At 46.1% G+C, this 12598-nt stretch overlaps 1 protein-coding gene across 1 annotated transcript in view; it reads right to left on the bottom strand.

Moving 5' to 3' along the window:
- CNTFR (ciliary neurotrophic factor receptor) overlaps positions 1-12598 on the bottom strand; it is an 839293-nt gene that overhangs the window by 175717 nt on the left and 650978 nt on the right. Inside the window, exon 6 of the mRNA XM_069214363.1 lies at positions 699-816. Coding sequence (XP_069070464.1) covers positions 699-816 — 118 coding nt within the window. The remainder of the gene's footprint in view (positions 1-698; positions 817-12598) is intronic.

Genomic DNA, 12598 nt, shown 5'->3' on the forward strand with positions numbered 1-12598 from the left:
GCTTTCAGGTTCTACGCTCCTTCCCACCAACACTAAGGGTCATATTTATACTTTTTTAGCACCGCATTTGCGTCGCTTTTTGATGCAAAAGTGGCGCAAACGTACAAAATATAATTGTATTTTGACGCAAAAGCGGCGCAAACTTACAAAATATAATTTTATTTTGTACGTTTGCGCCGCTTTTGCGTCAAAAAGTGACGCAAATGCGGCGCAAAAAAAGTATAAATATGGGCCTAGATTTTTTCTACAGGGACTCTTACATGCTGTACACATGAAATCCTAGCGTGGACATGCCCTACTGTTCATCTAAGGATTCCGAAGCCTTCATGGAAGAAAACCTTCAGAACCCAGGAGGAAACATACAAGAATCCTACGAAAAATACTCGTAGGGAGAACCCTCCTTGTTTCTCCTAACAAATGTTCCCCACTTTTGCAGAGTTCTCCATGACCTTAGCAGAGGGTTCCCAAATCTCAGGATTTAAGAAGTGTGTTGGGCTACGTTTCACCGATTCTGTGAGTCTAGTAAGGAGAAGGGAGTTTCTCAGTTTTTTTTGGAACCCCAGGGGTACATGGAGGTAAGGAGTTTGCATGTCTGTGACTTGTCGCGACCTGCCCCGCAGGAGATGTATGACTCCTAACAATGCAGACCCGCACAAGCCGACATGATGCCACATACTGGACGCGGCCACGGAACTTACGAGACGCTGATGTTGAAGCTGTTGGGAATGTAGGTGGGATACGGCATGTGCCAGCTGCAGTAGAAAGACTTGGGGTAGTTATTGGATCGACACATCAGCACCGGCTCCTTGGGTGGATCTGAAAGACAAAAAGAGGAACAACTTCAGCTTAATGAATTCTGACACCAGAATACCTACTACTACAGCTAGGGGGCACTGCGACAAGGCGGTCACTGAGCAGAACATGACATCACTACTCTACTGAAACCATTTACTACTGTTGACTTGTGACGTCAGAATGCCTTCTACCAGAGACAGCTAATAATGTGACAAGGAGATAATTGAACAGAAAATTACATCACTACTCATGTGTATACATCTACTACTGTTAAGTTGTGACATCACCATGCTTGCTAGAGGAGCCAGCAGACACTGAGACAAGGAGGTAATTGAGTAGTAAATGACATCACTACTCTACTGTAACCATTTACTACTGTTGAGTTGTGACATCAGGACTGCTGCTAACAGAGCCAAAAAGGACTGTGACAAACAGGTCATTGAACAGAAAATGACATCACTACTCTACTGTAACCATTTATTACAGTTTAGTTCTGACATCAGAATGCCTGCTAGAAGAGTCAGCAGATACTGCGACAAGCAGGTAATTGAGCAGAAAATGACATCACTACTCTACTGTAACCATTTACTACAGTTGAGTTGTTATTTTCCTGCTAGAAGAGCGAGCAGGCACTGCGACAAGGAGATACATTAGCAGAAAATGATCGCTACTCTACTGTAACTCCTACCTACAGTAGAGTTGTGACATCAGAATGTCCACCATTAGAGCCAACAAACACTGTAACAAGAAGGTAAATGAGCAGTGTGTGCGACAAGCTGCTCAATTGTAACCACTAACTACAGATGAGCTTTAACTCCAGAATGGCCATTGAGCAGAAAATGACATCACTACTCTACTGTAATCCTTTACTACAGAAGTTCTGACACCAGAAGGCCTGCTACCAGAGGCAGCAGGCACTGCGACAAGGAGGTCATTGGGCAGAATGACATCACTACTCTACTATAACCATTTACTACTGTTGAGTTGTGATATCACAATGCTCACTGTCGGATCCAGCAGACAAGGTCATCTAGCAGTAAATGACATCACTACTCACCTGAAACCATTTATTACAGTTGCGTTCTAACATCAGAAAACCTGCTACCAGAGCCAGCAAGCAAATTGACAAGGAGGTCATTGAGAAGAAAATGAAACTGATGACAAGCTCTCCAAATCTCTTTCTCCTAAAAAGTCTTCAGTCATTAACTGTTAAGGAGAAGTTTATGCTAATGTGATTTTAGTGCACTGTTGGGGTTCAGTAGGGCAATCATCTATCTGTCTCATCACGCGTGTAAAGCACTTCTAAAGCGGCTAAGTTAGTAACAAATGACATGCTGATGCCACAGTGTTTATTTACAGAGTAGACATCCCATATGTTGTCTATACATCTGTGACTTCAGGATCTTGTACCTGAGGAGTCATAATGTTTTTAAGGAGACAATGTAACAGAATGTGATGGTGTGACCAGATAGTAAAAGAATCCCATTCCATAAATTATTTAGTTTTCAAAGTAAGTTTGAAATTTAAAAATATATATATTCTAGGCCCAGGGGATCTGCGGCCATTCTGTGATTCAACAGGATCACTTGACATGGTCAAAGACAAACTCTCAGGAACATCTCCATGATGCATTTGCAGAAAAACTATGGGCCTGATTTAGCTCTTGGTGGAGGGGACTACCCCCCCCCCCACAAACGTGACAGATATCTCGTCCGTTATATTACGATTCCATTATATCCTATGGGGCTCGTAATGCCGTGGACAGGATATCCGTCACATTTGAGACAGACTATTCCATCCGCCAAGACCTAAATCAGGCCCCAAGTTATGCAACAAAATATCTTCCTCAGAAAATCATAACATCTTCTGCGAAAGCAACATTAATCCCCAAACACCGTGAAAGCTTAAAGGTGATAACAAATTCAACTCTACATCCTCTAACTAGGGGTGCGTAAAACTGCGTGTTATTCGGAATAAGTTCAGTAGATTGCACCAGAGAGAATTACACCTCCTTGTCTCTTTCCACCCCTCTACACATCACTTGATGAATTCCCAAGCCCTCTCTCTACCTCACAACCCTCTGCCTCACCTCGTCTCTTTCTTATGTCTAATTCAAACATTTCTCCCTCCCTGATCTCTCTAACCCAACTCTCTCTCTGCCTCGCTCTCTCTTTCTCTGAGTTTACATTTGCATGCCACATCACCTCCCCTTCCTCTTTCTATCTTTGTCCCCTCTTACTCAGCTCTCTTCCTATCTCACCCATTTTCTGCTACCTCTTTCTCTACCTCATCCTCTTTTTCTCTATCGCTGCGTCTCCCTCGTCGCTCTCTGCATCTTCTCCAAATCACCCTCTCAACATCACCTCTTACTCTCCACCTCTCTCTTTATACATCTCTGTACCTCGCATTTCTGTTACTGTCTGTCTCTCTTTACCTAACAGCTACCTCTATAACTCACCCCCCCTAAGTCTCTCTGTTCCTCTAAATCCACCTCACTTTTCTTCCTTTGCTCCACTTTTCACTGTCACCCTAGTGTCTCTACTTCACCTCTCTACGTTTCATCCTCAGTGGCGGCCGGCAGCTTTAGGAGGGAGGGGGCGGGTGGGAACACACATGCATTCTTTCACACACACACACACACACACGCACGCACATCCATTAACACTCATAGCATTCAAACATGCACGCACGCACCAAACATTAATTTTAAAAGATCACACACACACATTCTTTCACACACGCACATCCATTAACAACACTCATAACATTCAAACATGCACGCACGCACCAAACATTCATTTTAAAACATCACACACACACTTACCTTCAGCCTCGAGGTCCCAGGAGGGTTGGGACTGCTGCCTTCCCTCGGTCAGCCAATGAGGGAAGGCAGCAGTCCCAGCCTCGTCACAGAGTGGGATGGGGTCAGTGAGACTGCTGACCCCACCCCACTCTGTGACGAGGTGTCACTGATTGACACTCGCCCTGGGCGCTTCAGGGCTTGAACCTGAAGCGCCCAGGTCGAAGTCAATGGGTGACGCTTTCCTCGTCACCCAGGGGAGGGCCTCGAGGCACCTTTGCTGAGTCGAGGAGGTCACGCCCATAGGAGCTGTGACCTCCTCAGCCCAGCAAAGTTCCTGGCTGCCTGACCTGAACATGAAGAGTGTCTGTCAGGCTGACCTTTCTTCAGCCTGACAGACACTCTTCATGAGGGGCAGAAGGTGGGGGGGCGTGGCCCTTCCGCCCTAAAGGACGGGCCACGCCGTTCATCCTTCTACTTCCCGAGTCCTCTCTTCCTCTGCCTCTCTACTCTCATTACCTGAGCTCTCCTTCTACACCTCTTCTCATTCTGCTCCTGTCTCCGCCTCGTTGCACTCTCTTTACCGTGCATGTGTCTATGCTTTTCAATACCTGACCCCTCTACCTGCCCGCCTCTTCATTTCTCTCCCCTACCTCTTTCTAATTCACATCTCCTTCCACCTAACCTGTCTCTCTGCTGCACCCCCTGGAGTACCCCAAGCCTTTACCTCTCGAATCTCATGTATTCCTCTCCCTGTTTTTCTCTCTCTCTCTCCCTTCTCTTTCTACTTCCCCGCTCCTGTTTTCCTGCCTCCTTACCTTTTTAACTTAACCTTATAATTGCCCCACCTCACCAACTCTCTAACTAACTTTACTCTATCACCCATGAATCTCTCTAAATCACCTCTCTCACTTTATCACCCGCTTTACTTCTCTGTTCCTCTTCTGTCCCTCATCTCTCCCATATTGATTATTCAGCTATATTGGAGGTCACTGTTTATCCAAAAATGTTTACACATAGGAGGGGAGGGGTGATGCAAAATTTCCCATATGGAATGGTGGCATCCTTGGAGCAGTGCTTTGACTTTCTCTGGCCCCAAGAACAGTGGTTCCCAACCTGTGGTCTGGGGACTCCTGGGGGTCTGCAAAGCCTCCTCAGGGGGTCTGCGACTGCTTACAAAACTAAATAATATTAACAGATTAGGGTCCACCTTTCAGGGATGACGCAGTAGGGGGTCCCCAGATTCCAATAAAGATTCAGTGGGGGTCCCCAGGCTCCAGTCATTCTAAAGTAGGGGTCCACAGAAGTCAAAAGGTTGGGAACCACTGTTGTACAGGGAGTTACGTGTGACTACAAATATATGACAATTTCAAGCACTACAGAAATATGTCTTAACTTAATGTTATGCACTAGTTCACAAGCCATTCACCACGTCACGCCTACTGCGTCTTTCCTCCACTGGGAAGAACAGACTGGTTATACACTGAGGACTATATTTATACTTTTTTTGCACCGCATTTGCGTCATTTTTTTACGCAAAAGTAACGCTAACTTACATAATATAATTGTATTTTGTAAATTTGTGGCACTTTTGCGTCAAAAAATGACGCAAATGCAGCACAAAAAAAGTATAAATATGGGCCTGAATAGCCACGTCATTAATGTAGTTGCAAGTCAAACACATGTATATCTTGGTGTCAAGACAACTGGTTTAACCAGTGCTTGTTTAAGCATTCTTTCGGTGCTATTCTGCTGCTGGAAACTGGTCAGCTTCACCAATCAGCTATGCTTTTTCTTACCCCCTTTTCTGAACGTTTAATGGATAATACAGTATTCTTTGGCATCATGAAGACTTGACATTGCTGAAAATGGGCGATAAATGTAAACTTGTTGCAGTTAGGGGTCCCCAAAATATGCGTCTTCCTGGACCCCAAAAATCGTTCAGATGGCATTGACTAAAGGCAGTGTGCCATCTCAACTCAAACCACCAAGGGCTCTTGGAAACAGAAGAGCGCAGGGCAGTGGAGGACGGAGGAATATTTGTGAAAAGAACAGCGAGAGTGAAAAATTACTGTCTGAGCTACACAGACGTGCATCTCTTTTATTGCACGTCTTTGTGGCAGCTTCATTGTTACTGCATGAGTGATGGGAACTAAAGTGAAACACACTGTTGTGACACAGATGAAGCATGTAGCAGAGAGGCATATTTGTTATTCATAAAATATTGATGTATTTTTAAGACAGGGGAATGCCTGTCATCCTCTGGGCTGCGCATTCTGAACCAGGAGCCCCCTTCTGGCAATCCAGATATCAACCATTTCATGGAATGAATTAATGAATTATTTATTTTTGTCGATTAAAAAATCCTTAGTGCTTCAAAGCACAGCAGAGCGAGTGTTACAGAAGAGATGGAGGGGGAGAAAGCGGGGTGGGAGCAGTAGGTCGCTTTAAGCCACTGCTTAATTTGTGCTTGTTGTTTCCGGTGCTGAGCACCGGTACTTATTTTTGAGGGCCGGTGCTTAGTCTCTTGCCTCAAGCATTTACTGTGTGCAAAAGACACATGGGAAAGACAGAGGAAGAGAAAAAACGAAAAGGCGCCACAATGACAGAAAGCAGAAAGCTGCAAGTTTCAGTTGAAGGGGCAGGAAGTGGCTTTAAATGGATTGAAGAGGTCCGAGATGGCTTTGGGATTACGCTGCCGCGGTAATCTGTGTTTGCACAGTTAATTGCAGCAGCCGCGTGTTTAAGAGTAGGGCTTTGGGCACCGGCACCTTTTTATTTACAAATTAAGCACTGCTCTATGCACTGCGACAGTGGGACTGAGGTGCATTGGTAGAGCTGTGTGTGCACTCAGTGGTGAAGCTGGTATCAGAGCATTAGGGGACAGGAGAGGAGGAGACTTCAGAATGGTGAACACTGATGAACTGTGGGTGTCAACACCAAAGCAGTGGTGTTATGACACCATTGGGGGTATGGAGGAAGGCTTTTGTGTGGGCCTCTAGTGGAGAAGTGGGAGAATAATATTGACATTGGACTGCATTGGTGGAGCTGCCTGTGAGTCCCGGTACTGTGGTAGCGAGAGCAGGGAGCAGTAGTGAGTGCTGTAGATTTAAGTGTTAGTTGTAGGGCCATTTATTCTCCTATTTGTTGCTCTCACCACCTATGCAGGGCTTGCTCCATGTTATTTGACATGTTTTGGTTGAATTACGTACCTTCATCACGGGCAAGCAATGGGTTGTCATGATGATCCTTTGATGTACATAGGACCGAAACGGTGTCGACTATAAGCATTCTGACACCGGATTTTGATTGTAATTTGACAATGGGTGTAGCAGTGTTTGTTGAGCTCTGACTTGGAATTGTTTATTGCGTCATGTGATTTTCTGCCTGTGCTTGTTTCAATACAAGTTTAGTTTGCCCTACAAGGGCTTCCCCTGAACATTTATTCCGAATTTAATATTGTATAATAAATGTGAATTTAACTGTGATTTTATGATCACCTGGGCATTATTGTTTTGTTCCCAGTGTATTTTCTATTTCACTATAAGTTGGGAACCTCTGTTCCCTTAAACGAAATCTAGATTCAAGTGTATCCGTGTATTTGTGTGAGAATCTAAAACAGCTGGTGGGCCGGGATTAGGGTATCTTGTGGTAGCTAAGTGGGGATCCCATCTGTGAGAAGTGATGACATAGTCTACGTCATACCTGACCTGCATTGCTACAGCAGTGTGTGCTTGAGCAGTGTGTGCTAGAGGAGGGTGTTCTAGAGCAGTGTGTGCTGGAGCAGTGTGTGCTAGAGCAGTGTGTGCTTGAGCAGTCTTTGGTAGAGCAGTGTGTTCTAGAGCAGTGTGTGCTTGAGCAGTCTCTGCTAGAGCAGTGTGTTCTAGAGCAGTGTGTGCTAGAGCAGTGTGTGCAAGAGCAGTCTGTGCTAGAGCAGTGTGTGCTAGAGCAGTGTGTGCAAGAGCAGTGTGTGCTAGAGTAGTGTGAGGTGTAAGTCATACCTGGCCTGCATTGCTAGAGCAGTGTGTTCTAGAGCAGTGTGCACTACAGCAGTGTGTTCTAGAGTAGTGTGTGCAAGAGCAGTGTGTGCTAGAGTAGTGTGTGGTGTAAGTCATACCTGACTTGCATTGCTAGAGCAGTGTATTCTAGAGTTGTGTGCGGTGTAAGCCAGTCATACCTGACCTGCACTGCTAGAGTAGTGTGTTCTAGAGCAGCGTGTGCAAGAGCAATGTGTGCTAGAATAGTGTGTGGTGTAAGTCGTACCTGACCTGCATTGCTAGAGCAGTGTGTTCTAGAGCAGTGTGCTCTAGAGCAGTGTGTGCTAGAGCAGTGTGTGCAAGAGCAGTGTGTGATAGAGTAGTGTGTGGTGTAAGTCATACCTGACCTGCATTGCTAGAGCAGTGTGTTCTAGAGCAGTGTGTGCTAGAGCAGTGTGTGCAAGAGCAGTGTGTGCAAGAGCAGTGTGTGATAGAGTAGTGTGTGGTGTAAGTCATACCTGACCTGCATTGCTAGAGCAGTGTGTTCTAGAGCAGTGTGTTCTAGAGCAGCGTGTGCTAGAGCAGTGCATTCTAGAGCAGTGTGTTCTAGAGCAGTGTACGCTAGAGCAGTGCGTTCTAGAGCAGTGCGTTCTAGAGCAGCGTGTTCTAGAGCAGTGTGCGCTAGAGCAGTGTGTTCTAGAGCAGCGTGTGCTAGAGCAGTGTGCGCTAGAGCAGCGTGTGCTAGAGCAGTGTGTTCTAGAGCGGCGTGTGCTAGAGCAGTGTGTTCTAGAGCAGCGTGTGCTAGAGCAGTGTGTTCTAGAGCAGTGTGTTCTAGAGCAGTGTGTGGGCCCTGCCACAGCAGGGATGGGTTGGAAGCTCCCAGTATAACACACCGATAGCGTAGCCCTACCTGGCGCACAAATCGATTGCATTTTTTATTCAACAAACCTTTACTCTTGCTCTGCAACTGCTGTTACTGTCATCTATGGAATATTCAACTGTCGGTGCATAAGTATTAGCGAGTAAAGAGCCTACTACAGTGCAGGGGCGGCTCCTCCGCTATGGCAGAGTAGCGTCACCCCCGCCAGCAGCAGCAAAACTCTGTTTATTATGTTTTTACTATACGGGACAAACGTGAAGCATTTACCAATGATAACAAAGGATTTTTGAAAGGCAAGCCCAGGAACGAGTGAATGTGATGGGCGTGCACTGGGTGTGGTTAAAAGCCCACAATACTTACAACAGGTCAAAACGCTTGCGCCCTCGTCCTAACAATGTGGTATGAAAACATACATGTGGAAGGAAGAGAATTGTGAGCAGAGTCTGCAGTTCTGTAAGGATGGACAGACAAGGATAATGACATAGGCCAACATGCAAGGAGCTGAGGACTCATCCTGTCAAGGCCCCCAACACTTCTGAATACAGGCATGAAGTGAGTGAGTGAAGAACTTAGTGCCGTGTGTCCCAAACTGGGCTTCAGGGTGCACTGGCTTGTCAAATGGTGACAAACTAAGCCTCTGTAATGTCTGCAACCACATTACCTACGAAAGTTGTACATATTGTGTACAGTGACTGGAAATGCAATCCACTAATTCATTTGCCTACTATGGAAGGAGGTGATCTCGCTTTCAATTTTAGATTCCATGGTCCACAAATTGGACCTGATATTTATAAAGACTTTGTGTGGGTCTAGCATTAAAAAAGTGTTAGTTTGGGATTTACAATCCAATGCGAATTGTGTTGGGTTGTAACCAAAAGTAATGGAAACCTGTGCAGTGCGCCCCCTTATGTTACATTGCACTAAAGGGGCGTTCCATAGGTGGTTTATGGGCGTATTCATGCAACTTCCCAAGGGTTTTGACCCAAATCCTGTTTTGAACCAGAAGGACGCCCTTACATGCACAAACCCTATCCTTACCACAACGGAGAAACCCTTGCACTATGGCGCAAAGGTGTCTGCGTTGGCGTATGGCAGCTTAAAGTACACGAATGCAGGAAGAGTGCGGAATAGCGCCACATCCTGGCAGATATGATGCGTTGCTGCTCTTTCTCATTCATGAAATGCGGCGCGTGAACCTCAATTGCTGCTCTGCGTTGCGTGACATCTTTGTAAATCTGGGCCTGGTTGACCCAGGTTCAGAGACTCAGGAGTAATTTACAGTTACTACAGCACTGAACCACTTACACTCACAGAAACAGCTTTGCGAACCAGACCTTCAAATGTAAAAGGATCACAATGAGAGAAAACTAGTCCTGGAAAAAGTTTTGAGAGTTGGGTAATGAAACTTAAAAAGTGAACATTCACATGCTGGGCGCTGATAGAAGGAGGTCTTGCAACTCGTTTTCACACTGTAACAAAACCATAGGCCTCCGGTTGCAGATTCTGCCAAGACAAGGCTAGCCTCTCTTCCAGACCCCCCCCCCATCACTCCCCACACAGACGCACCGACACTTCCCCTGGAAACGAAGCTGGCATCGAGATGAGCATGCAGCCCTGGCACACTCCGGTCTGGCACTCTGCTCGGAAGCAGGCTTCCCCACCGCCCCCTGGCAGTGCCAACTTTGTTAAGAGGGCCATTGAGAAGAATGTCTGGCAGGGAAGGGGCACAGCTGTCTGCTGCGGAGCTCGGCTTCAATCAGCCCCTTGTGTCCCAGTAACGCGCAGCCCCCGCCATGGGCGCTGGCAGTGCCCGCTGAGGCAAAGATGGAAGGATTCACGGAGGCACGACACATGCCACAGATTGTACATTAGTCCAATTAATGGGAAGCAGGAGGCAGAGATGCTGGGCTGGGCTCCATCAATTGCCATTGGCTGTCATTAGCTTCTGAAGGATGCCCCTGGGGTACCCAACAACGGAAGGAACAGGGCTGGACCCAGGAGAGGCAACTCCACGCTATACCGACTGGACATGGGTTAGGACAGCAGGTCGCAAGACTCTCTTCTCGTGGCACCCCACCAGAGGGAGCATCTTGCACCCACAACACAAAGGGGCATATTTCCGAGAGGCTTGCGCTGCGGGAGCGTCACTTTTTTTGACAATCCGTCGGCGCAAGTCTCTCAGCCACATCTATGAGGCCCCGCAAAGTGGCTTTTCATGGCCTCATAGATATGGAGTAAGGCAAAGCAAAGCTGGGTGAAAAAACAGGATTGCACCGTATCCTGCCCTTTCACATTGGCAAAGGGCAGCGCAGTATGAAGTCTTACGGCGCTGCCCTACGCCAGATGCCCATAAATATGGGCCTAACACTTTACTCACTGGGCAGGGGCATTGCCCCCAGATTTGACCCGCAAAACCCTCCTCTCGGGGGCAAAGCCACAACAATGATAGGTTCTTTACCAGATCATTAAGGGGCATAGTAACTGGCAAACTTACACTACCTAAAAATTGTGTAACATAACATACCCATAATATATTAGGACTGCATAAAATAATAGCATATGATAATTGCCTTAACTAGACAGAGAGCCAGTAATGTAGGATATGTCACAGTGAGGTTGGAAAGTCCTGGATCCGGCACGTATTTCTCATAAGTGCTCACTACTGCCAAGACTGGTCTAGTTTCCACAATGCCACACCCATCTTCCTAAATGTCACCAGTTCTGATGCACCAGGCTCACAGCATCCTTTGTACAGTAAACCCAAAGAACTTTCACTTCCTAGATTAAGAGGGTTCCCAGGGGGGGGCAAACTTCTTCGAAACTTAATACGTTTCCAAAACGTTTAGGGGGAATACTAACACAAATATTTTTTTGCTGAGAAAATTATACAACAAATACCTTTTTGAAAAAAATCCGTCCACTGGTAAAAAGTTGCTAAACTTTGCAACCTTTTTGACGCGTAAAATGTGTAAACATTTAAAGGTTAACAGGCAAACTCTAATTGTGGCCCACCTACAGTCCCTCCTTCCATGCAGCCAGCCCATCTAGAGAACCTACGCTTTTGGATTCAGAGGCTGAGTACCATGGGGGCGTGGCCTCATGGACTTTAATGAGATGACACATCCTCGGCCTCTCTGGCTTACACTTCCGGAGCCTTTGTGACCCCTGAACCCAGGTGAATGGCAGTCACCAGTACACAAGTGCAAAACCTGAGGTAGCTGCAGCTGCTACTGACGGGTATGGTACACTATAAAACACCCTCTCAACAGCATGAATTTAATAGAATAACAAAAGTCAGAAACAATTATGAACATCCTTTGTCTCTCACGGTTGGCGCCACCAAAGACATTTGGAACACACATGCTGAGTCAAATCATTCTTCAGAGGTTTGTTTTAAATGCTTTTTTGGGTAAAAGTGGATGAGAGTCTGCAAACAAAAGTTACAATGAAAACAGGCATTTGCAATGCAGTGGGTCTCGCATTTTCTCGAGTTAGAGCTATTATAATGAAAAGTAAAACAGTTTCACATAAGCAAGCCGACGGTCACCATGAGCGTGAAGGAGACACAGAAAAGGAATTAGAAGTTCGCTCGCAGTCAAATGTATCGGAAAAAGTGCAATTATCTATGTAACCGGCAAAAGTCGAATTATCCCTGTAACAAGGTCGATGTCTTGCAAAGCGTTCGACTACTGCCCAGCCAGATCGCGCTGCACAGGAAATAAAAAGAAATAGTGCAGAAGCCATTCGGAAACACAAGAGCCTTGTATGTTTTCAGTAGTTTACCGGTGTTCTCAAGAAGGGCTAAACACTGCAGGCCTTTCACTAATGAAATAAAGCCAATTTTAAAAGGCAAGCCCGTGAACCAACCAAACTGATGGGCGTGACATGGGCACGGTTAACAGCCCACAGAGAGATTACAGCAGGCCAGAGTGCTTGCAAGCGCTTGACCCTAAAAAGCACCAATGCTGTAGTAGATATGTGGGTGAAAGGGAGAGGCTACTGGAATCATAAAGGTAGCCCCCTAGGAGTTCTACAAAGCCAAGCATTGGTAAAGTGAATAGAGCTCACATTTAAAAAACATCACCAGACCTTCTGGTTTTACTACTGATTGTTTCCAATGATAAAAATATATCATCAACAAAGACA

Source organism: Pleurodeles waltl, chromosome 1_1, assembly GCF_031143425.1.
Source record: "Pleurodeles waltl isolate 20211129_DDA chromosome 1_1, aPleWal1.hap1.20221129, whole genome shotgun sequence".
Classification (NCBI taxonomy): Eukaryota; Metazoa; Chordata; class Amphibia; order Caudata; family Salamandridae; genus Pleurodeles; species Pleurodeles waltl.